The sequence below is a fragment of the Panthera pardus genome, unplaced genomic scaffold (assembly GCF_024362965.1).
Source record: "Panthera pardus isolate Hobbes unplaced genomic scaffold, ASM2436296v1 HiC_scaffold_20, whole genome shotgun sequence".
NCBI classification, from domain to species: Eukaryota; Metazoa; Chordata; class Mammalia; order Carnivora; family Felidae; genus Panthera; species Panthera pardus.
In genome coordinates this window covers 86,153,414-86,179,379 of record NW_026526766.1, presented here as the reverse complement: position 1 = coordinate 86,179,379, position 25,966 = coordinate 86,153,414, and the positions used below count along the sequence as shown (strand labels likewise).

The window sequence follows — 25,966 nt, the reverse complement described above, 5'->3', positions numbered from 1 at the left end:
TTGAGACTCTTAAATATGGAGAACAAACAGAAGGTTACTGGAGGGGTTGTGGGGGTGGGGGATGGGCTAAATGGGTAAGGGGCATTAACGAATCTACTCCTGAAATCATTGTTACACTATATGCTAACTAACTTGGATGTAAATTTAAAAGATAAATTAAATTAAAAAAAATTTTTAAATCACTTTTTCTGCACCAAAGATATCTCAAAAATTCTTTCTTGGCTGACAGCTCTCGGCTGTCTGAATCCCCACCATTCCAAAGCCATCATTCATACCTTGAGTCATTGCTCCATTTCATCCATGCCCCATTGGCAAGGTGAACCCAGACTTCAGCTCACCCCTAAGGGACATGGCCCCTCCTGTGGGCCCAGTGGACAGAAACCCCAAGCTAGGCATGCCAGCCACAAATAAGACAGCTTGACAGAGTAGAACTCTGAGGCTAAAGTCCCGGTTCCATCCTGCTGGGGGACAATGCAAGCCATGCATTTGCACTTTGTAAAAAGGGGTGGTGGGCTGGGGCCCCAAGCGGGGCTCTCTACCCTGCCTCTCTGGACACCAGGTACTTTGGGTCACAGTGAGTGCTAGGACTCAGCCTCATCCTTGAGAGATCACTGATACCACCTGCCATCTCTGGCCATAGTCTTGGACTGTGGAGCCCAGGCTAGGACTGGACCCCCAGAAGTGCTCCCGCCATGGCTGATCCCAGCTTTGTCCAGAAGGGAGGCACTTTCCTCATGGGGGCTTGGCTGTCCATGGGAGGCAGTGATGGGTCCCAGCCCCTGGGCCGTGTCTCCTAGATGTCACCAAGTTGGCCAGAGCTGGCGGAATGCCTAACCTGAAGCTGTCCTGAGGGCTCACTGGCCACAGATGAGACTCCCAGAACCTCAATGGCTCTTCCATCTGCTGCAGGGGAACAAGCTAGCCTAACATGGCCTTTGGGTGGTGGGCCCTGAGAGAAGGGACTCTGGGTAAAGAGGGAACATAAGGAAAACTGAGGGCAATGTACAAGCTAGATAGAACTCCACCCCCCCAGGTGGGATATGTGTGACATTCCTCTGGCTGCCCAAGAACAAAGAAAAGGTAAAAAAAACAAACAAACACACACACACACACACACACACACACACACACACACACAAAACAAATGGTTGACTGATAGAGATCCCAGTCATGCAGGACATGAGTCTCCCATCAGTTTACAAATATCTTAGTAGATTATAAGAAAAGGCAATGTTATCAATAGCCTGACCTCCAGAAGTCTATAGACTCAATTTCCTGGAGCCCTATTATCACCCCCACCCCCATGGTGATGCAGGGAAGAAAGGCAAGAAGTAAATATAAGGTAAATTAAATTTCCTGATATGCTGCAACCCGTTGACAAATAATTGAGGCAAGGAATAGAACATTTCTCTAGGAACCCCTACCATTCCTAATACAAATGCCTTACTAGAGGTAAAACAACTTTAGCTTGACAATAGCAAGGCCTGAGGTGATTAGGAGTCCTCTTTAGCATATCAAAGTCCTTCTGGAGGCCTTCTGAAGGCCTTCTGGAGGCCTCCCTTCCTTTTGACTATACCTCCCTCTAACTTCATAGTACATAATCAGTCAGTCTTCACAACCAGAGTGCAGCTCTTTCTGCCCATGGGGCCTGTCCCCTTGCTTTAATAAAATCACTTTTTTTTTGCACCAAACACATCTTCAGGAATTCTTTCTTGGCTATTAGCTCTGGAACAACCCCTCCCCCCCCCCCCACACACACACACTCTAAAACTTTATCATTTGTCTCCCAATATGGAAGTGTCAGTCTTTTCATCTGGACTCTGAGCTTCGGTGCAAACTTGGTTCCTTTACTCTTATTTCTGGGGCTTTTCAAGGAGTATGGTGTTATTGGAACACTTTCCTGTTTATTGTTCAGGTTATACTCCTCTAGCCCATGGCTACTCTATGGGGAGGAGAAAGCCTGGCTTTTGTCTGGAAGTGAGTGTCCAGTCAGGAAAGACAAAATGACCCAGAAACTTGATGCCCTCTCTTTGTTCCTATCCTTATACATAATTGTCTGTTTTGGGCACGGGACAGCCACCTAAGTGACTAGCATGGCTGCCAATCTTAAGACTCCCGTGTGAGGTTTCCTCCTCATCGGTCTAATGTGATCCCCTCCACATCCCTGGTCTAGCTAGTTCTGGCTGTGGGACCTACCCTGGGTGCCGGCAAAACAAGTCCTGATTGAATTAAAACCCAACTGGGAATGTTTCCTACGAAGTTGGCTCTAATGATGTTATGTGTTGGAATGTAGGTTAGATCATCATGGGTTTCTGTCTTCACTGTTTTCAGTCAATGACCTCTGCTAACTACTACTTAAATTACAAAATTGGGCAATTCCCCCTTGTAAAACTTTTCCAGTGTTTTCCATGGGTTAAAAACGGTGGTTTCCTCAGCCTTCTCAGCAAGGCAAACTAGGTCCATCTGCCCACATCTATTTGTAGCCTAGGATGCAATGGGAAAACAGGGGGACACTAGCATCACTCCTACAGAAGTCCTTAGCAGCTGATCATAGCGAATCAAGGTATGCCTCAGATCACTTTGACACCTCAGGAACCTCTGATATATCTTGTGCCTGGGATGCCACCTGGGAGTTGGGGGGGTGGGGTGTGGATTTTTGTGGTAATGGACCTTCTATACTTTTCTCTCTCTAGGAGGAGGATGGGACCTTCTCCTTGGTTGCCAACGACTCATCCTTGGGATGCCTTTTCAACCCACTGGGAACAATTTGGATTGCAAAATTTAGGAAAGGACTGATTTCCTGTAACACTGCATGGCCTTAGTAGGATGAAGAAGTTAGATCTCTTCTGCAGAAAACAGGGTAAATGGATGGAGGCACCCTAGTTCCAGGCCCTCGCAGTTCTAAGTAAGGACCCAGACCAAAAGGTCTGTTGCAGAATGTATTTACCTTGAGGCGCTTGGGTGGCTCAGTTAGTTAGGCGACTGACTTCAGCTCAGGTTATGATCTCACAGTTTGTGAGTTCAAGCCCCCCGTCAGGCTCTGTGCTGACAGCTCAGAGCCTGGAGCCTGCTTCGGATTCTGTGTCTCCCCCTCTCTCTTCCCCTCCCCTGCTCACGCTGTGTGTGTGTGTCTCTCAATAATAAATAAATGTTAAAAAAATTTTTTACAGAATGTATTTGCCCAAATGTGTGTGGCTAGTAAGCTCCCTCCCAACATAGTGGATATCCTAACAGGCCTCCTCCTGATGGAACTCAGTTGCTAGAGGAAATACAGGCCATCCCTGACAAAGGGGATGCTGACTCTTTCTCTCTGTTCCTCCTCCTAATAGATGTGGGGGCCTCTCCCTCATTCATTTCCCTAGTTAATGGCTATAATTGGAGCCAACTGCGGTTAGTCTATCTAGGGGCAGGGACTTGAAGAATATTCTACAGCAGCTGCTGAAACTCCCTTTGTTTCAGGGAAATTCCCTGTCTTCTCTAGCCTGGCATAGACTCCCTATTTCCACTTTGGTGGAAATCAAAACAAACAAACAAACAAACAAACAAACATGGCGTCTCCTCTTTCCCAGATGACAAGGGTTAGAACCAGGAATCCTCTTTCTCTGCCTTCTGGCATTTTGCCTCTTCTGCCTTCCCCTCTCCCTGCTCCTTTTCTGCCTCACCTTTCTTGTGACCTAAGTAACTGGCTTCTATACCATCCTTCCACCCACATGTCAAGGAGCAATGAGCACCCCCTTGGATCGCCCACTTCAGATTCCCCCACTGCTGTCCCAGGTAAAATATGACAATGGGGAACAAATCAATTGTCTTTTAAGTGAACGCAGGTGGAACGTATTCGACGTTTAAGCTTATTTAAGTTTGTTGGTTTAGCTAAGATAGATATGTATTTAAAGTTACCAGCATCAAATTAAAACTTTATTCTATCAAGGTTTCCTAAAGATCAAATAAGCTCATGTTGTCTCTGTTGCAATTTGTTAGCAACAAGATGACTTAAAATAATAGTTAATTTTGTGTATCTCAAAGTTTTCACGGATAATTGTTGAGACAGCTTTCATAGTCTTTGGTAATCTGGCACTTGGATAAATGGGATTGAATTCACTGGATATCTAGGTCTTTTCCAAATAGAATGGAGTGCTAAAGCATTGATTACTGAACATAGATTTGTGCTTTTGACTTCTTATTGCAGAGAAAGTAGGAATATTTGGGTCTATTGGAAAACATGGTTTATGCTTAATTCATTCATGAATTTTCCATCTAAAGGATTCTGGTGTAACAGTTTACAAATGGTTACTACTTAGTCTCAGCTGGACACTAAGGTTGCTAAGAGTCAAAATTCTGCTAAACATAATTAAGACTGATGGAAATAAGGAAAGTCACTCTATTGTGGGAGAAGTGAATAAAGTACACCAAAGATGGCTGATGGGGCTAAAACAAACTCTGGTCTCTAGCTTAGAGACCCCTCCTCTGGGTTCTTCTTCCTTTGCTGCATACACGAACCCCCCCCCTCCCAAATATGGAGGCTGACAAATATAAATTACCCTTCCCACTCACGTTTGGGGCTCAGATCTTTGGGGAAACCATCTCCTCTGAGCCCGTGGATGTTAAATAAATCTCTGATCCACCAAGATCTCTGAGTGCTGGTTGGTTTTTCCGCCAGCGTTCCGGCCTGGTTCCATAACAAATTTGGTTCCCTGACCAGTAAACCCAACCACACTGGCCCATTGTTGCCACCGATTTGGGAGAACGGTGAGGCGGTGATGGAATGAGGGATTGCAAGGAAGAGTGAGCGCCCTGCCTGAAGTTTGGCAGTCTCCTGCTTGGTTGCCTCAGGCCAGCCCCCGCTCTGTTGTTCCCGCCGGAATCCAGAAAACTTGGCAGGTGAGGACCTGGACCCAACATCACAACCGGTAAGGCTGGGGCCCAATCTAGTCAGGCCCACTCACAAGGGTGGAAGGGGGACCTGATCACTCCCTGAGACTTGAGAAGTCTCACAAGTAGGGATTCTATGGGAGGGAATGTAATAACATCTGGTGTGTATGTGAATGTGCGACTTGCCTGCTGAGTTCAATTCTGTGGCTCCACAGGCGGGTGCCTTTGGGGTCCTAGGGGCCCATGGAGTCTGAGTGGGCCTGTCTGCAATTCCATGATGGATGGCACTTGGTCTGTGGCAATATCAGAGTGGTTTCTGATCGTGGGTTGCAGGGCTGTGACCTGTGGGGCTGAGCGTCACTTGGGTTCCTTCAGGACATGGCCAGGCAGGCATCTGGCTGGTCCCCTCATTGGAGGGGGTGCCCCTGTCCCTCTGTCTTTGTGACTCCGCCTCAAGGGAGCATCATGGGGTGGGGACGGAGCAAGGAGAGCCAGGCAAAGGTTTTAGCTGCTTTACCCGGAGACTCACCCAGGGAGGCAAAGAAGCAACCCACCACTCCCCTAGTGTTCTGCCTCCTCATGACTCATTAGGCTCCCTCTCCCTTTCCCCGAGCTTGAAACTCCTCCCTTGTCTGTGTTGCTGCCACCAGGCTCAGGCTCTCTCCAGATGCTGGTCCACATCCACTGCTATCAAGAGGCTCTCCAAGGGATCAGGGCAGGAAACCGAGAAAGCCATAAATATAGACCTACTTCAAGGGGAAAGGACTTAAAAAGAATGTGTCCCAACCAGGGAAAGTCCCAAAACCCCAGGCGAAATCAGGAGGAACCTCGAGAAGGGGACCTTATAGTCTAGCCGAGATAGAACCAGACTAAAAGGGGACACTGACTCTCTCTCCCTGTTCCTCTGCTTAATAGAGGTGAGGGATTCTCCCTCATTTCCCAGGTTAATGGCTATAATTAGAGCCAACTGTGGCCAGTCTACCTCGGGACAGGGACTTCAAGGAATATTCCCAAGCAGTTGCTGCTTCTGCCTTCCCCTCCCCCTCATGTTTCTGCACCAACTTGGGTGTGGTCCTATACCATTCTCAATGTCTCAGGCACCATTGGTTCCACCTCCCATCCTCCAAGTCAAGGAGCAAAGTCCACCCCGCCCCCCCCTTGGACCACCCATTTCAGATATCTCCACTAGTGCCCCAGATGAAAATTGACAATGGGGAAAAATTGATTGACTTTCAGGTGGACACAGGTGAAACATATTCGATGTTTAAACTAACTTAAGTTTATTGGACCTGTCTTTAAAGTTATCAGCAAAGATCAAATAAGTTCATGTTATCTCTGTTGCAATTTGTTAATGATAGTTAATGTTTTCTGTCTCTAAGTTTTCATGGGCAATTGTTAAGATAACTTTCAAGGTCCTTGGTAACCTGAAACTTTCCAGATAGAATGGGATGCTAAAGCTTTGATGATTGAACACAGATGTGTGTTTTTAACTTCTTATTGCTGAGAAATTTAAGGCTTTTCAGATCTATTGGAAAACATGCTTTGTACTTAATTGGTTCATGAATTTACCATATAAAAAAAATTCTGGGAGCACCTGGGTGGCTCAGTCGGTTGGGCATCCAACTTCGACTCAGGTCATGATCTCATGGTTTGTGAGTTTGAGCCCCACATCAGGCTCTGTGCTGGTAGCTCAGAGCCTGAACCCTGTTTCAGATTCTGTCTCCCTCTCTCTCTGCCCCTCCCCCAGTTGTGCTCTGTCTCTCTCTGTGTCTCAAAAATAAATAAATGTAAAAAAATTTTAAAAATTCTGATGTAAACACCTCTCAATTGGTTACTAAGTCCTCAATTGGAGACTAAGGTTTCCTAAGAGTTAAAATTCTGGTAAATGGGGCGCCTGGGTGGCGCAGTCGGTTAAGCGTCCGACTTCAGCCAGGTCACGATCTCGCGGTCCGTGAGTTCGAGCCCCGCGTCGGGCTCTGGGCTGATGGCTCGGAGCCTGGAGCCTGTTTCCGATTCTGTGTCTCCCTCTCTCTGCCCCTCCCCCGTTCATGCTCTGTCTGTCTCTCTCTGTCCCAAAAATAAATAAAAAACGTTGAAAAAAAAATTTAAAAAATAAAAATAAAAAATAAAAAAATAAAAAATAAATAAAATAAAATTCTGGTAAATGTACTTAAGACTGATGAAAATAGGGGCGCCTGGGTGGCTCAGTCGGTTAAGCGGCCGACTTCGGCTCGGGTCATGATCTCGCAGTCCATGAGTTCAAGCCCCGTGTCGGGCTCTGTGCTGACAGCTCAGAGCCTGGAGCCGGTTTCAGATTCTGTGTCTCCCTCTCTCTGACCCTCCCCCGTTCATGCTCTGTCTCTCTCTGTCTCAAAAATAAATACACGTTAAGACTGATGAAAATAAAGAAAACAACCCTGCATATAGGAAAATAGGAGGTATATAAGAAAGATATAAAGAATGAAAATACATTTTTCTTGAGGGTAGAAGAAAGTAATTTTGTCTTAAGTGAGACTGGTTATTTGGGGAAAAAATGGCTTTGGGACAAAATTTGAAAGCAAAAGAAAGTTGTAGCAGGTTAAGATGAATGAAATTTTAAAAGTACACTGGTATAAGGTTGAAATTCTGCTTTTCTCTCAGCTCAAATGACAAGTTTTCTTGAACTGTTGATCTGCTCTTGGTAAGACAATGCAAACAAAGGCTTATCCTCCAGGAAAATAAAAGTTGTAGGTTTCATCTCTATCAGGTCTTTGATTACTTAGTTAAAACTTCTCAATGTAGGGGCGCCTGGGTGGCTCAGTCGGTTAAGCGTCCGACTTCGGCTCAGGTAACGATCTCTCGGTCCGTGAGTTCGAGCCCCGCGTCAGGCTCTGGGCTGATGGCTCAGAGCCTGGAGCCTGTTTCTGATTCTGTGTCTCCCTCTCTCTCTGCCCCTCCCCCATTCATGCTCTGTCTCAAAAATAAATAAACGTTAAAAAAAATGTTAAAAAAAAAAAAACTTCTCAATGTTGAAGGAGCTAGGTTTCAATAACATGTGTATAATGCTATACATTCACCTTTGGGATATTTTATTGCCACTTTGGTTGAATAAATAAAATTGTAAGATTTGTAACGATCTGTAATCCTATTTAGGATGCACTTATGACTTCTGGGGTTTTAACAAACTTCTCAGGATTTAAATGGTAAATAAAGTCTTCTTGACCAACTAGGTCCTTGTATTTGGGATGCTAAGTTACTTGGAAAAGCACTGTCATACAATGGTAAACCTTAGGTTGTATTGCACAGGTAAATGCTGTAACTGCCCAAATATATGCAATTCCTAAAGTTTTAATGTTTTGATATAAGGTCATCACTTAATATTCTGATTACTTGAGACGTTATGTGTCACAGAAATAACTGAATTTCTCTGTCAATTGCATCATAATGAACTCTCATCAGATCTTTAATGATGTCTATTTCTAAGATTTTGTCATTTATAATTGTTCTTATTCTCTCACAAAACGTGTTTCTTCTTCAAGGAGATTTATAAAAAGGACTTTGGGGATAAAAACAGGTATTCAGCACCTTTAAGATTAATACTAAAAAGGGGCGCCTGGGTGGCGCAGTCGGTTAAGCGTCCGACTTCAGCCAGGTCACGATCTCGCGGTCCGTGAGTTCGAGCCCCGCGTCAGGCTCTGGGCTGATGGCTCGGAGCCTGGAGCCTGTTTCCGATTCTGTGTCTCCCTCTCTCTCTGCCCCTCCCCCGTTCATGCTCTGTCTCTCTCTGTCCCAAAATAAATAAAAAACGTTGAAAAAATTAAAAAAAAAAAAGATTAATACTAAAATGGGTAAGAATTTCCAGAACTCAAAAGCTGCATTCAAATTGAACAAAAATTAGGAACATGGGATTAAATAAACTGAGGAAGATTATAGTTTTGTGATTCTTGTTAAAAATATTGCTGGTTCTCTAATGTTTCCTCTTCCAGATTAAGGAAACTTTCTCTTAAGATATCTATGATACACAAAAATGTCATAAAATATGTATTTATAAACTGAAACATTTATCTTTTCTCTCTACATAACTCCCCTGAAATTCAAAACTCTCAATGAGTATTCTTTCTTTCATGGCAATTACAATTGCTTGCATAAGTTCGATAAGAATCTGTTCGTCTTGTAATAGGTCACCATTGGAAATACTGGTTATTTTACCAAGGCTTTGACTGGAATGTTATATTTGAGGATGACATTCATAGACTCAGATATGACCAGACAGCTTTAAGGAGTTAGGGTTGGCTTTATAAAACATGGAGCCATAAAGCCCCTTGGAAATGTTGGCCTGGTGACTGACTTACAGAGTTCCCAGCAGCCTCACCGAGTAAAGAAGGTCACTTCCTGGCAGGTGCAGGAAACTCAGGAGATCTTGGGGACCTTGTGAAGAGGAATTCGCCCAATTCTACAGGTATTGCAGGCCTGTCTGATGGCAAGTATTTGGCTTGTCTTCTGGCCTGGAGAGGCTACTAAAAGTTCAACCCAGAGATTCCTTATAAAAGGTTCCAACAAAGCAAACTTTAAAAGATCCTCATGACTAATCGCTATTCTTGCTGAGCTTATGTAAATAATTAGGCCAGATTTGTTAAGACTGGATTTGTCCTACAAATGAATTGGTCCCAATTGGGCTATCCCTAGAAAGGGGGGATTTTTAGAGAAAACAACTATGTTTCAACAATGTACCATAATGGATGTTAAATTCTAGTTATGACTGCCTTTAAATGTTTGTTGTTTGCCTAAACTAGACAACTTGAGGTAAACTTCAGAAAATTGTCACTGTATTTCGTGTATAGACAATCTTCTGTGCTTGTTATTCTAGGGGATAATAATAAGACCCCATGGGCATGATTATTTAAACAACTGGACAGGATGAATCTCTAAATATGCAAACCATATCTTCCCTAAACCTGATCTGACAGTTACCAGAAACCCGCCCCTTTTGAAGACTTGGAGGTGGACTTTACTGACATACAACCAAATAGAGGATTCAGTTTCAGGTATCGCCCCATGGGTCCATCACTCCAGAGCTAAGAAGGTAACTCAGAGGAACCCTCAACCTGGCGAAGTGATCCAGATCCAGTCAACCCGCTTAAACTGACCCTCAAAAAGACACTGGCCCCTGAGATCTCCAGCCCTGCTCCAGCCACACCCCAGAAGCTGGCTGGCCTGCGCATGGCAGAAGCTTAAGGAATCAACATGTGGACTAAGCCCAGGGGTTTGGATGCAACTCTGTGAGCCCTTGCCCCTTACTGGTGTCATAGCCCTGATCTTACTTCTTACTGTTGGGCTGATAGAGACTGCACTAACAAGCTGGGCATGGGACAAAAGATGCATGCCAGGGGCGCCTGGATGTTTCAGTTGGTTAAGTAGCTGACTTCAGCTCAGGTCATGATCTCACGGTTCATGAGTTCGAGCCCCACAACAGGCTCTGTGCTGACAGCTCAGAGCCTGGAGTCTGCTTTGGATTCTGTGTCTCTGTCTCTCTCTTCCCCTCCCCTGCTCATGCTCTCTCTCAAAAATAAATAAACATTTAAAAAATTTTAAAAAAAGATCCATGCCAGGTCTCACATACCTCCTCTGGATGGGAGGATTATTAAGTATTTCCTGTATATTATGATAACCTCTCTCACCCTCACAATTGCCGCTTACCCACTTTGCCCCCAGGATTGTTATATAAAAATAAGGGGGTCAAGGGCGTTCAGCACCTTCACCTCCCTCCACAAAGATTGCTACAAGGGAAAAACACCCACTCTCTGTCAGTCACCTGGTGCCCCAAGGACTAAGTATTGGACCGTAGAGATAACCCAAAATGTCAGGGACCCATGTCACAACAAGGGCCTCCAGAGAGGGAAGCGAGCTTGCTACACTTACCTTCCTCAATGAGGGATCTCAGACAGGGGAGGGATGCCAGACAGGGCCCTTCAAAAAGTTATAAAGGATACCCAGGACAGGGTAATATAAGCCATAAAGGTGACCACTCCCCTGACAACCTACCAAGGTTTGACCTTTCAGCCCTCAATCAGATGCTTACCAATTCCCCACTCCAGCGTTGGGCCAACACTACTCTACAACTCCTCCATAAAATAGATAATCACACCCAAACCTGCTGGATGTGCTTGCCGCTCAGCCGGAGGGCTTACTTAGCCACTCCTATCCCTTTGACCTCTAATTCAGCCTACCGATGCTTAGAGGCCAACTGGACTCAGATGTTATTTCCTCTTCCTAACCCCAGAGATACCCGTGTACACTGAAGATCAGCTCCTAACAGCCTTTATCCCCAAGTTCCGGGCTAAATGGGCAACCCTGCTACCCATTCTGATAGGCGCAGGAATTGTGACAGGAATAGGAACCAGAATAGGGGGCACAGGTTCACCCGTAGGACTGTACCATAGACTATCCCAAGAGATAAATGAAGACATGGAATGGGTGACAGATTCTCTGGTAAACTTACAAAGCCAAATAAACTTTCTGGCGGCAGTGACCCTCCAAAATAGGCAAGCCCTCGACCTCCTCACTTTAGAAAAAGGAGGGACTTGCATCTTTCTGGGGGAAGAATGTTGCTATTTCATAAACCAGTCAGGAATAGTTACAACTAAGGTTCAGGAACTCAAGGAAAGAATTCAACATAGACAACAGAAAAGTATCAATCAATGGAAAGGATGGGATCTCACGGATTGGGCATCCTGGCTTCCTGCCCTGGCGGGGCCCCTCCTCTCCATAATTTTACTTGTATCCATCGGCCCCTGTATACTGAATGCTGTGGTACATTTTATTGAAAACACTGTTGCTCGCCAAACTACTGCACACATCTTAGCCTTCCAAGAGTACCAACCTGTAAAACTGAAAGGTGATGCCTACTAAAAGTTTTTTTTTAAAGGCATCAAGGGGGGAATGTTGGAGAAGTGGATAAAGTACACCAAAGAATGGCTGATGGAGTGAAAACAAACTCTGGTCTCTAGCTTAGAGACCCCTCCTCTGGGTTCTTCTTCCTTTGTTTACTGTGCGCAAAACCCTCCCCCTCCCCCCGCAAATATGGAGGCTGATAACTATAAATTACCCTTCCTGCTTGCATTCGGGGCTCAGATCTTTGGAGAAACTGTCTCCTCTGTGTCCGCCGGTGTTAAATTAATCTCTCATCCACCAAGATCTCTGAGTGCCAGTTGGTTTTTCCGCCAGCGTTCCAGCCTGGGTTCCGTAACACTCAAGGTGGTTCATACACGTTGTCCACCTTGGACTCAGCTGCCTCACCTTAACTGCCCTATGTTCCCTGATGGACCAATATTGACCCATAGGTAGCAACAACTCTATGTCCCTACTCAGCAGGAAGAAGCTACAGAAGATGAGACCTTCTTCCTTCAACAAACATAAAGATTTAAGGATCAAAATTGTTCAGGGGGGGTATGATGAGGGAGGGTGGAGCAAGCAGAGGGCAAAACAGGCTGGCATATGCCCCCTCCAGGATCCTGTAAGTCTACTTCCTTTATCTCAACTGCCCCAATGTATATGCTAGCAATCATACTCCAAGCTTAAGGCCCCATGTTATGCATCTGAAGGGTCTCATGATTGAGGTTTTATTCAACAGTAATAAGTGGTGTTTACTAGCAACAGCTATCCCCTCAGGGTCCCAGAAACGTTGCTTCCAAAATACCTTAGAGGCTTGCTCTATCCCTGACCCCCTCCCCACATGAGGGTATATAATCAGTTACCCATCACAACCCCAGTGCAACTCTTCCTGCCCCTGGGTCCTGTCCATGTGCTTTAATAAAATCATATTTTTGCTCCAAAGATGTCTTCTAGAAACTTTCTTGTTCATCAGCTCCAGACCACCCCGTCAAATGCAAAACTTCATCAGTATGCATTCTAGATTATCACACAAATATTTCTGGATTTCTAACTGACCGGAATACTCAAACTGGTGCTTTAAATAATCCCTCCCTTTCCTTTCATGATTGGTTAAACTCCTGGACTTGAGGATTTTCATCAATTACCAAAGGACTTTTATTCGGGTTGCTCTTTCTTGTTACTCTAATTACATTTGGCTGTTTTCTCCCATGTCTCTGCCTGGTGACAAGACTCCATCACTACAATAACTTCAAGTCAACAGATGATCCTTTCCACTCAAGGAGGTTCATAATCGTTGTCCACCTTGGATCCAGCTGCCTCTGCCTTCTATAGCTCTTCTATGTGTTCCCCAAATGATCAATATTGTCTCATGGGTAAAGATATCTCTTCACCCCTAAAGAGCAAAAAGAAGCTGCAGAGATGAGTCCTTCCACCTTCAACAGTCTTAAAGATGTAAGGGTTGGGGCGCCTGGGTGGCGCAGTCGGTTAAGCGTCTGACTTCAGCCAGGTCACGATCTCTCGGTCTGTGAGTTCGAGCCCCGCGTCAGGCTCTGGGCTGATGGCTCGGAGCCTGGAGCCTGTTTCCGATTCTGTGTCTCCCTCTCTCTCTGCCCCTCCCCCGTTCATGCTCTGTCTTTCTCTGTCCCAAAAATAAAAAACGTTGAAAAAAAAAATTAAAAAAAAAAAAAAAAACAACAAAGGGGTACATGCACCCCCAATGTTTAAAAAAAAAAAAAGATGTAAGGGTGAAATTGTTTATGGAGAATATGATGAGGGAGCATAAGGCAAGCTGAGGGCAAAGTACAAGTTGGCATTACACCTCCCCTAACCCCAGGTGAGATATATGTGTGTGATATTCCTCAAGCACTCCAGGCTGCCCAAGAACAAAGGAAAGGAAAGAAAACAAATGGTTAACTGATAGAGATCACAGTCATATAGGACGTGAGTCTCCATCAGTTTATAAATATCATAGTAAATTAGAAGAAAAAGGCAATCTTATCAATAGCCTAATCTCCATAAAGCTATAGACTCAGTTTCCTGGAGCCCCCACATCACTCCTCCATAGGAATATGGGGGGGAAAAGGCAAGAAGGAAATGGCAGGAAATATTAAATTTCCTGATACACAGCAGCCCAGTGACAAATACTTGAGGCTGGCAGAGAAGAACATTTCACCAGAAACTCCCTACTGTCTTAATGTTGATGTTTGCTAGAGGAAAAAATACCTTAGCTTGACAATAGCTAGGCCTCCAGTATTCTGTAAATCTTCTTTAGCATATGAAAATCTCTTAGGAAACTACCTTGACTTTACTGCCTCCAACTTGAGTATATAAGCAGTCACTCTTCACATCCCCAGGGCAGCTCTTTCTGCCCATGGATCCTGTCCCTGTACTTTAATAAAATCACATTTTTGCACCAAAGATGTCTTCAAGAATTCTTTCTTGGCCTTTGGCTGTGGAACCCACCATCACCCCAAAACATCATCACTGGTGAAGTGGGGGGTGAGAGCACCTTGGCCCCCCAACTCTCTCCAGCATCCTGACCCTGGCTGGGCCTCTGCCATTGGACCTACTGGCTGAACATGGGTGTGAGATGTGCCCCATCAGTGTGCTAGGAGGCAGGCGTAAGTGAGGGTGCTGCTTGTCTGGTGCTGGGCCTGGGGTTGGGAGCTAGAGGTATTCTGTCAGAGCTGGACTCTGCTTCTGTGGTCCCCTATCTTCCTGGGGACAACACTTCCTGGGAGTGATGCCATTAGGAGCCTACCCTTTATTCTTTTCCCTCTCAGAGGGCCCAGAGGTCAAGAAACACAGAATGGGGACCAGAGGACATGTGTTTATTTAGCAAGCAAGAGTGGTTCCATCAGCAGGGCAGCCTGGAAGCAGCTGGTGGGTTGTGTAATGAGAAGGGTCCCCTGGCTCTCTCAGTGGTGTCCAGGCTTGTAGGTACAGCAGGGCAGTGCCCTGGGCAGAAGTCGATGAGAGGTGGATGGTGTGGAGAGAGCCAGAGGGCACCTGAGAGGGAGTCAGGGGAATAGAGAGGGCAGCAGTGCTGGGAAGGTGAGACAAAGGCAGACCTGGGACCCCCTCCCAGCTGCATCCTGGCTCCAATCAGCCCCCTCTGCAGCCATACTTACCGCACGATTGCTCACTTATCCATGCACTGATCTGTGGGGGAATGAGTGGTTAGTATGGACAGGGGTGTGTGTGGGGGATCCTTAACCTTCAGGGCCTCTGCACTGCCCCTCGGCTGCCCTGGGCCCCAGGCTGGTTCAGCCACAGAAGCTCTGGGGGTTCCCCTCAGGGATGGTACAGCAGAGGGCTGGATGATGGGGCAGGGACTCGGGGAGAGGCCTGAGGACAAGCAGACCTGGGTGACCCCTGTTCTCCAAAGGAGGCAGGTGAGGCCCAGCCACAGTTCTGATTGGGCACCAAGCCTTCTGCCTGTTTACCTGCTGAGTCCTGACAGACCCTCAGCCTTGGGGAGGCACCTGCCCAGGCCAGGCTGCCTGAAGACAAGGGTGCCTCCCAAGTCAGTGGTAAGTCAGCCCCAGGACAAAGGTAAGATGGCCCAGGACAAACACACCTGGGTGGAGGGGGAGGTGGCCAGGCAAGGAGACTGAGGAAACTTGGCCCCATGCCTCCAATTCTCATGTGGGCAGGCCTGAGCTAGTGTGAGGGAGGAACACTTGGGTCCCAGGACTCTGGTTGCAGCAGGGTCTTACTTAATGTAAAGTGGCTCCTGGGGCTCCAGTGACTACAGCAAGGACCTGCATCCCTTCTCTCCCCCCTTCCCTAGTGAGGCAACATCAGGCCTGGACAGTCTCCATATGCATTTGTCCTCTCCCCAGCTGGTGATTACCTATGCGGATAGGGAAGATGATGTGGTGATCTGTGAGGCCCAGGGATTTGGCAAAGCTGATGAAGTTTTCCTTCAGCTTAGGGGTCAGCTCCTTTGTCCTCCCTGTGGCCAAGATGGCTGGTGAGTCACTAGCAGAAGCTCCATATATATTGTTGAAAGCATGAACGAGGTGTCAGACCCCCTCCTTATTGAGGGGTTCTGTGGATGACCACTCTCCCACCTCCTGGATCTCCATAAATATTGTGGAACCCGTGAACGATGCGTCAGACCCCTCCCTCCTGAGGGGTCGGTGGAAAGACCCCTCTCCCGTCTCCCAGGGCTCAGAGTGAAGGGGACATTGGGTTGGGTGCAATGGGCCTCTTCTCCCCCAGCATGACCAAGACCTGGGGCCCAGAGGAGGTAAGACCCACCATAGAGGGTGATCTTGAAGTACTCCTGGTTTCTGTAAATTTTCTTGAAGAACAACATGGCAAACTGGATGTAGTCTGTGGCCGCCACTCGTAAAACATACCTCTGGATTCCAGTGTATCCTGTATGGTGGATGGTGAGATCTCAGCCTGCCCTGGCTGTGCAGAGGGAGCTATTGACTCTTCCCCTGCCTCCATAGGATGGTGTCTGTGTAAAGGGGCAGGGAGGTCCATGCCCGCGAGGACCCACCCCACTTAGGACTCACGCTCAATGTTGCCCAGGGTGTATTGGCCTCGCCGCGAAGTTGGGATGAAAATTCTGAGCCAGTGGTCACAGGTTTGGTTCCTGTGGAGGAAGAGATAGGTAGGTAAGAGGGTGACAGCCAATAGTGCCACACACCTATTCTTATCTTGTGGGATCCCGCTGTAACCTCTCCTGGGGTAAATCACCACTGAGGCTCCAGTCTGCTGGATGCCAACACTCCCTTAGCTGTTGGGCCAACCCTGACCTCTCAGCAGCATCCCATCTTGTCCCCTGGCACCATAGAATCAATCTCCCAACATCTGTCTTTCTTCTGCTCCTTCTATGACAGATGCTCTAGCACCATCCCCAAGTGCCACAGCCAGAAACCCAGAGGAGCTGGGTAAGCCTTGCCTCCCCTCTCTAGGTCCTAATCTGCCCCCACTCTGGTCATCTCCCACCTATGACTGATCAGCCTCCTGGGCTGCACACCATCATTCCTCTTCCTGCTGCAGCCACACCCACTCCTCACCAGTACCTGAGGCCCCCGCCACTGTGTTCACCGCCCCCTCCATACTGCTCATCAGCTCCTGCTCAGGGCAACCATGCAATGGCTTGCTGTTTCTTGAAGAAGTGGTTCTCTCTGACTCAGTCCAGCATCCCTGCCACGAAGGTCCCAGGCCTCCTTCTGATGCAGGTTGGTTCCTCAAGGCTCAGCCTACAGACCACCTCCCTGGAAGCTCTTGACAAAGCCCTAGGTGGGATCCCAGGCTGGATCCAGTGACCCTCCTCCCATTCTAGGACACCTATTCTCTCTTTGTCTTGTTTCCTGATGACGGTCTGTGTCCATTCCCAGGACTGTCTTCTGTCTGTGCTGAAGTGACCGAGAAATTTTGATCCAGTGAATGAAAGAAGGAATAAATACAGGGACCCAGTACCCAGCGGTAAGATGAATGATCATTTTTCAGCTATGGTCACCCCTCGGCTATGACATCAGTCTGCCTCTTGGACCCCCACAGCAGCCCTCTAGGCCCCCCATGTTCCCGTCGAAGGTGGTGGTACTCACCAGGCCAGGGTAGAGGTGACATTGTAGCTGTTGTCATCATTCAGCTCATAGGTGGTGGCGTAAATCTTAAACTGTCTGTGTTTTTCTTTATTAAATTCATTCCCTGCCAATCCTAAGACGTACCATTTCCCCTGGAACTACAATGGGGGCTGATGATAGGCAGAGCCAGGAGCAGCCCCAGGGGGCCCTCCTGCTCCATCCCTGCAGGCACCTCTAGGCAGCCTAGCCCAGAACCAGAAGCCCCTCTAACTGGGTTGCGGGCACCCAGACTGGCCACACAGGCTGGGCTGATGAACCTGGCAGGAGCTGGAGCTCATCAGGCCAGGCAGGAGCACTGAGTGTGTCAGGGAGAAGGTGACCCTTGGCAAGTGGTCAGCTGGCATCCCTGAGCCTCAGTTTCTTCATCATGTAGAGGGCCTGAAGATGTTCCCACCTTGTAAGAACTTCAGAGATATGGAAAAGAGTGTGGACCAGGGGAGTCTGCTCAGCTGACCCTCTTGTCAGCAAGGTTGGTGTGGATGGGGACACAGGGTGTGCCTTCCATCAGGGCACCAGAGGACAGACTGAGCTAAAGCCTGAGCCCCTCCTGTCTCTCCTCCCCTCTGTTCACACTCTTCTCAGGGCCTCCCTGCACCTGACCCTCCAGGACCCTTACCTCCACATTCTGAAAGTCAGGCTGCAGAGGGACCCTGCGCAGAGGCGGGGCTGGGATCAGGTTTGGGGTGGAGTCCAGGGCCTGGGTCTGCAAGACCCCCAGCAGGACAAGGCCCAGCCACAGGAGACCTAAGGCCATGACTTCAGGGCCAGGGAAGCTGGCACCACTCCGGATATCAGCTGAAAGAGGAGGTGAATGAGGAGGCTTCTGGGGGGATGCTATTTATGGTCTCTGTGGCCAATGGCTCACCCCAGGGTGGAGCGACTTATCCTTTGCCAAATCCTGGATTGGTGAGGCAATTGCTAGTATCTCGTGCTGAAGATCATGGTAAGTTTTTGCCCTTCCCCCAGGTCAGGATTATGCAAGATGAGGGGCAGGAAGGTCCAGGAGGCTGGAGGATGCATTCCCCATATCTCCACATCTCTGGCGGGGACAGTGACTCCCTCCACACTCTCTTCTCCCTGGTTAGCACTGTGTGAGGACAGTGGTCTCTGATCTGGACCAGCTGTCATCTCTGACCTCCAGGAGCCTCTCAGCTGGGGCCAAGTGCAGGGTGGAGTAACTGGGGTGGCATCCCTTTTCTGTATCTGATGAAAGCGGAGAATACCTCGCATCAACAGAGCCCATTTTGCTTCGTGATTCTCCAAAGGGAAGGGAAGGAGAGGCAGCTGAAAGAGGACATTCCTGGTAGGGATGGACAGAGTGTACCCTGTGCCGCTCATGAAGCCCAATCCTGGCCCTCCCAGGGACCCACCCCAGGCTCTGGCACAGGGTGAGACACCCTTCCCCTCCCCCCACCACCAAAGGCCTACTGGGGAGTGTTCCTGATGAGGGAGCATAAGGCAAGCCGAGGGCAAAGCACATGATAGCATGCCCCTCCTCCCAGGTGGGATCTGTGTGATATTCCTCAGGTATTCCTGACTGCCCTATAACAAAGGAAAGGAAAGAAATCAAATGGTTAAGTGATAGAGATCACAGTCCTGCGGGACGTGACTCTCTCCATGTCCTAGTAAATTAGGAGAAAAAGGATATCTTATCAATAGCTGAATCTCCAGAAACTTATAAACTTATAAAGCCCAAATATCACCCTCCCTCCATAGTCATATGGGGAAGAAAGGCAAGAAGGAAATGGCACATGGTATTAAATTTCATTATGACCTGCAGCCCATTAACAAATACATGAGGCAAAAATGGAGTATAACATTTCTCCACGTATTCCCTAGTGTCTGCATGTTAATGCTTTGCTAGAGGACAAAACCACCTTAGCTTGACAACAGCTAGGCCTCCTGTAATGTGCCAGTGTTCTTGAGCATATGAAAATCCCTTTGGGAACTTCCTCTTGACTTTATGGCCCCCAACTCCATGGTATATAACCAGTCACTCTTCACAACCCCAGTGTAGCTCTTTCTGCCCAAGGGTCCTGTCCATGTCCTTTAATAAAATCACCCTTTGTGCACCAAAGACATCTGATGAATTCTTTCTAGGCCATGAGCTCTGAATCCCCACCATTCCAAAACCCCACAATTCCCATCTTGAGTAAGCCCCTCCCCTCTTCCATGTCCCATTGGCAGGGTGAACCCAGACCTCAGCTGGCCCCTAAGAGACTTGGCCCCTCTTGTGGGCCCAGTGGAGAGAAACCCCAACTTGGCATGCCAGCCGCAAATAAGACAGCTTGACAGAGCAGAGCTCTAAGCCTATAGTCCCAGCTCCATCCTGGTGGGGGTCACTGGGGAACATGCATCTGCACTGTGTGAAAAGAGGTGGTGGGCTGGGGCCCCAAGGAGGGCTCTCTACCCTGCCACACTGGACACCAGGAACCTTGGGTCACAGTGAGTGTTAGGACTCAGCCTCATCCTTGAGAGATCATTGATACCACCTGCCATCTCTGGTTATAGTTTTGGGCTGTGGAGCCCAGGTCCTTAGGCCTGGACCCCAGAAGTGTTCCTGCCATGGCTGATCCCAGCTTTGTCCTGGAGGGAAATAATTTCCTCATGAGGGCTTGGCCATCCCAGTCCCTGCCCAGTCCCTGGGCAGTGTCTCCAAATGTCACCACAAGGGCCAGGGCTGACAGAATGCCTGATCTGAGGCTAACCTGAGGGTTCACTGCATCACATGAGACTCCTGGAGACCTCATTGGCTCTTCCACCTGCTGTAAGGGAACCAGCTCCCCTGGCGTGGTCTTTAGGTGGTGGGCCCTGAGAGAAGAGACTCTGGGTAAAGAGGGAGCATATGGCAAGGTGAGGGCGATGTAAAACTAGAACCCCCTACATCCCCCCCCCACCCCGCCGTGGGATATGTGTGACATTCCTCTGGCTGCCCAAGAACAAAGGAAAGGAAAGAAAACACATGGTTAACTGATAGAGATCCCAGTCATGCAGGACATGAGTCTCCATCAGTTTACAACTATCTTAGTAAATTAGAAGAAAAAGGCAATCTTACCAATAGTCTCATCTCCAGAAGCCTATCGACTCACTTTCCTGGAGCCCCTATTAACACCCTACCCTCCATGGTGATGTGGGGAAGAAAGGCAAGAAAGAAATGGCAGATAAAATTAAATTTCTGATACCCTGCAGCCCAGTGACAAATCCTTGAGGCAAATACCGAGTACAACAATGTCTCCAGGAATCCTTACCATTCCTAATGTTAATGCCTTACTAGAGGTAAAACAACCTTAGCTTGACCATAGCAAGGCCTCAGGTACCTTAGGAGTCCTCATAAGCATGTCAGAGTCCCTCTGGACACCTCCCTCCCTTTTCACTTTACTTCCCACAACTTCATAGTATATAGTCCGTCACTCTTCACAACCAGAGTGCAGCTCTTTCTGCCCATGGGTCCTGTCCACGTGCTTTAATAAAATCACTCTTTTTTGCACCAAACGCGTCTTCAAGAATTCTTTCTTGGCCATCGGCCCTGGAACCCCCTGCCCACTTCACTCAAAAACCCCATCTTTTGGTGTCCTATGTGGGGGTGAGTCTTTTCTTCTGGGCCCTGAGCATTTGTGCAAACCTGGTGAGTACTTTCTCTTATCGTCCTTTACGTTTATTTCTGGGGCTTTTCAAGGAGTATGGTGTTATTGGAACACTTTCCTGTCCATTGCTCAGTCTGCACTCCTCTAGCCCATGGCTACTCTATGGGGAGAAGAAGGCCTGCCTTTTGGCTGGAAGTGAGTCCCCAGGCTAGAATAATAAAAATACCCAGAAACTTGGGCCCTCTCTTTCTTCCTGTCATTATATATTGTTGTCTGCCTTGGGCACGGAACAGCCACCTAAGTGACTAGCATGTGAGGTTTCCTCCTCATTAGTATAACGTGATCCCTTCCACATCCCTGGTCTAGCTGTTTCTGGCTATGGGACCTCCCCCGTTACTGTTGAAAACAGTACCTGATTGAATTAAAACCCAACTGGGGACCATTTCCTAGGAAGTTGGCTGTAAAGGCTCTATGTGTTGGAATGTCACATGGAACATGATCAGTTTCTGTCTTCATTGTTTTTGGTCAATGTCCTCTACTAACTACTACTTAAATAGAAAATTGGGCAATTCTCCCTTGTAAAACTTTTCCAGTATTTTCCATGGGTTAAAAACGGTGGTTTCTTCAGCCTTCTCAGCAAGGCAAAGTAGGTCCATCTGCTGGCTCCTATTTGTAGCCTAGGATACAATGGGAAAGCGGGGGAGGGGGGTACCAGCATCCCTCCTACAGATGCCCTTAGTATTTGGTCGGTGACAATAGCGATTTGGTTAAAGGTACGCCTCGGGTCACTATGACACCTCAGGAACCTCTGATATATCCTCTGCAGAGGACACCACGTGGGAGTTTGGGGGGCATTTTTTTGTGGTAATGGATCTTCTCTACTTTTCTATCTCTAGGAGGACAGGAGCTTGTCCTCAGTCCCCAAGGACTCTCCCTTGGGATGTCTTTCAACCCACTAGAAGCAATTTGGATTGCAAAATTTAGGAAAGGACTGATGTCCTGTAACATTGTGTGGTCTTGTAGGATCTAGCAGCTAAATTTCTTCTGCAGGAAACAAGGTCAATGGATGGAAGTACCCAAGGTCCAGGCCTTCACAGCTCTAAGTCAGGACCCGGATTGAAAGGCCTGAATGTATTTGCCAAAGGCCGGATTGAATGTATTTGCCCAAATGTGTTCGGCTAGTAAACTCCCTCCTGACATTGTGGATGTCCTAACAGTCCTCCTCCTGATGGAATTCGGTTGCTAGAGGAAACAGGCCATCCACGACAAAGGAGGATGCTGACTGCTTCTCTGTTCCTCCTCCTAATAGATGTGGGGGCCTCTCACTCATTCATTTCCTGAGTTATCGTCTATAATTGAAATCAACTGTGGTTAGTCTACCTCGGGTTGGGGACTTTAAAGAATATTCTCAAGCAGCTGCCCTTCTCACTTTGTTTCAAGGAAATCCCCCAACTTCTCTAGCAAGACATAGACTCCCTATTTCAACTTTGGTGGAAATCAAACAAACAAAAAGACAGAAAAAAAAAATGGGATCTCCTCTTTCCCAGCTGACAAGGTTTAGAACTGGGAATCCTCTTTCTCTGCCTTCTGGCACTTCACCTTTTCTGCCTTCCCTTCTCCCTCCTCCTATTTCTGCATCACCTTCCGTGTGACCTACATAACTGCCTTCTATACCATCCTCTCACCTCGATGTCAAGGAGGGATGAGCACCCCCTTGGATCACCCACTTCAGATTCCCCTACTGCTGTCCTAGGTAAAAAAGTGACAATGGGGAACAAACTGGCCTTTAAGTGAACGCAGGTGGAACATATTCGGTGTTTAATATTATTTAAATTTGTTAGTTTAACTAAGATAGACATGTATTTAGAGTTATTGGCATCAAATACGAAACTTTTATTCTGCCAAGATTTCCTAAAGGCAAAATAAGCTCATGTTGTCTCTGTTGCAATGTGTTAGCAACAAGATGACTTAAAATAATGGTTAATTTTGTTTATCTCAAAGTTTTCATAGATAATTGTTAAGACAGCTTTCAGTGTCTTTGGTAATCTGACACTTGAATAAATGGGATTGAATTCACTGGATATCTAGGTCTTTTCCAAATAGAATGGAGTGCTAAAGCATTGATTGCTGAATATAGGTTTCTGCTTTTGACTTCTTATTGCAGAGAAACTAAGAACATTTGGGTCTATTGGAAAACATGGTTTATGCTTAATTGATTCATTAATTTTCCATCTAAAGGATTCTGGTGTAACAGTTTACAAATGGTTACTACTTAGTCTCAGCTGGAGACCAAGGTTGCTAAGAGTCAAAATTCTGCTAAATGTAATTAAGACTGATGGAAATAAGGAAAGCAACTCTATATGTAAAAAAGTATGAATGTGTAAAAAAGAAGGAATGGAAATATATTTTTTTGTTGCAGGTAAAAGAAAGTAACTTTGTCCTAAATGAGACTGGTTTGGAGAAAAATGGCTTGGGATAAAATTTGAATGCAAAGGAAAGTCGTAGAAGGTTCATGAAGGGAAATCTTTGGAAAGGAATTTTATGTGTGATTAGGACAGACTATGTTGCAGAATGGATTTTTTAAAGTACACTGGTATAAGGTTGAAATTCTGCTTTTCTCTCTGTTCAAAAAACAAAGTTTTTTGGATTGTTTATCTCTTGATACAAAGAAAAAAATATACATATATATGTATGCATGTATACAAAGGATTGTATTCTCTTTTGTCTGCTGGGAAAACCACAGCTTTACCTTATGCCCTTATCAGGTCTTTAATCACTTAGTTAAGATTTCTCACTGTTAAAGGAGGTTAACTTTTGCTGACAAGTATATAACCCTACATATTTGCCTTTGGAATCTCTTAATGCCATCTTGGTTAAATACATAATTTAAAGCTTTAAGATTTGTAATGATCTCAACCCCATTTCAGATGTGCTCTATACTTTGTAAGGTTTAACAAACTTCCCAGGATTTAAATTGTAAAAAAGTCTTTTTGACCAATGAGGACTTTTTATTTGGTATGTTAAGTGGAAGCCCTGTTAAATAATGGTAAATCTTAGGTGATACTGCTTGGGTAAATGCTGGAACTGTTCAAATGTATGTGCAATTCCTAAATCTCTAAATGAATATGCAAAAAATATCTTTCCTAAACCTGATCTAATGGTTGCTAGAAACCCACACCATATAAACCCAAAACACCTGGTTTATTTAAAGGATTGAAAGTCTAATACAACAGTGGGTTTAACTTCAAACTGGAAGAGCCCCTACTGGGTCATATTACGAACTCCCACTGCAATAAAGTTAGAGGGGCACACTTCATGGGCTCCTATATCTAAAATAAAACCTGTGCCCCCTTCCCAGGAATTCAATGAGCAAACTAATATGCCTTCTTATTCCTGTGAACCTGTGGAAGACCTCCAACTTCTCTTAGGATGGTTGTACCTTTCTTTTTCATCCTCTTTTCCCAATTTCTACTAACAGTTCCTTCTTACAATGGGCCATTCAAAAGGATCACCACAGACATTTGAGATACAAGTCAAAAGACCAATGTGATTCCTGCTGCCTGTTCCCAGCAGCATCTGAGGATGCTTCAAGCCTAATGTCTAAAAAATCTCACCGGCAGCACTGGAAGACACTGGGCTTTTAATCTGCTCTAATAATTAACCTGTATTTTTCTTTTTTCTATAAAAGTACCTCTTTTTAATTACCTGATTGGTTACTAAACAAAACAGAGTCAATATGATGGCTATACATCACCTGTTACACAGTTAAAGAATTAAATGACTCTCAAAATACCATTATATTACTAAATACTAAAATAACTCAAGGGGCACCTGGGTGGCTCAGTTGGTTAAGCATCCGACTTCGTCTCAGGTTATGATCTCACGGTTTGTGAGTTCAAGCCCCACATCATGCTCTGTGCTGACAGCCTGGAGCCTGCTTTGGATTGTGTGTCTCCTTCTATCTCTGCCCCTTCCCCACTTGTGCTCTGTCTCTCTCTCTGTCTCTCAAAAATAAATAAATGTAAAAAAAATTTAAAATAAAATAAAATAACTCAAATGCATAAAACACTTCTACAAAACAGAATGGCATTAGATGTTTTAAGTGTTGCACAAGGTGGAACTTAAACTCTCATAACAACAAAACACTGTATATACATTCTGGAGTACCTCAAAAATATTTCTGGATTTCTAACTATCATGACACTCACACTGGTGTATTAAATAACCCTTCTCTTTCCTTTAGTGATGAGTTAAACTCTTGGACCGAAGGATTTTGGTTAGATCCCAAAGGACTTTTCATTTGAGCTAATCTTGCTAGTTATTGTACTTGGTTTTACTGTTTTCTCCCACGTCTGTCTGCCTGGTGCCAGATTCCATAACTACAATAACTTCAAGCCAAGAGATGATCCTTTCTACTCAAGGATGTTCATACATGTTATCCATCTTGGATTCACCTGCCTCACCTTAATTTCCCTTTTTGTTCTCTGACGGGCCAATATTGACCTATAGATGGGGACAACTGTATGACCCTACTCATCAGGAAGAAGTTACAGAAGGTGACACCTTCTTCCTTCAACAACCTTAAAGATATAAGGGTCAAAATTATTCAGAGGAGAGATGATTGAGGAGCGTGGAGCAAAATGAGGGCAAAACAGGCTGGCATATCTCCCCTCCCCCAGGTGGAATATCTGACATATTTCTCACACACTCCTGACTACCCAAGAACAAAGGAAAGGCATTTAAATGCTTGCCATGGTGATGTAGGAAACTATTGGCAAGTCCTTTAAACCAGCAGAGTAACCTTCCTCTGGGATCTCAGCTGCCTCATTAATGACACTTTGCTAGGGGCAAAGAGAACCTTAGCTTAACAGTATCCTAACCTCCAGGATCCTGTAAATCTACTTCCTTTATCTCAACTGCCCCAAGGTATATGCTGGCAATCATCCTCCAAGTTTATGATCCCACAATATGCATCTGAAGGGTCTCTCGACTGAGGTTTTATTCAACAGTAATAATGGTGTTTCCCTAGCAACA

At 46.3% G+C, this 25,966-nt stretch overlaps 1 protein-coding gene across 4 annotated transcripts in view; it reads right to left on the bottom strand.

Annotated features, from left to right (window-relative positions):
- Positions 1-18,203, bottom strand: part of LOC109250094 (neutrophil gelatinase-associated lipocalin-like) — a 74,063-nt gene extending 55,860 nt beyond the window's left edge. For 2 of the 4 annotated variants that reach the window (XM_053908325.1, XM_053908326.1), the window contains exons 1-5: positions 17,965-18,173; positions 17,310-17,446; positions 16,269-16,348; positions 16,006-16,125; positions 15,596-15,697 (exon numbers count right to left, since the gene is read on the bottom strand). In XM_053908325.1, the coding sequence (XP_053764300.1) occupies positions 15,596-15,697; positions 16,006-16,125; positions 16,269-16,348; positions 17,310-17,446; positions 17,965-18,102 (577 nt within the window). In that variant the 5' untranslated portion in view covers positions 18,103-18,173. Of the gene's footprint in view, positions 1-14,553; positions 14,749-14,870; positions 14,902-15,595; positions 15,698-16,005; positions 16,126-16,268; positions 16,349-17,309; positions 17,447-17,964 lie in introns of those variants that run through there. The other 2 variants (XM_019420983.2, XM_053908327.1) reach the window with 2 other exon arrangements.
- Positions 18,204-25,966: the final 7,763 nt, after the last annotated feature.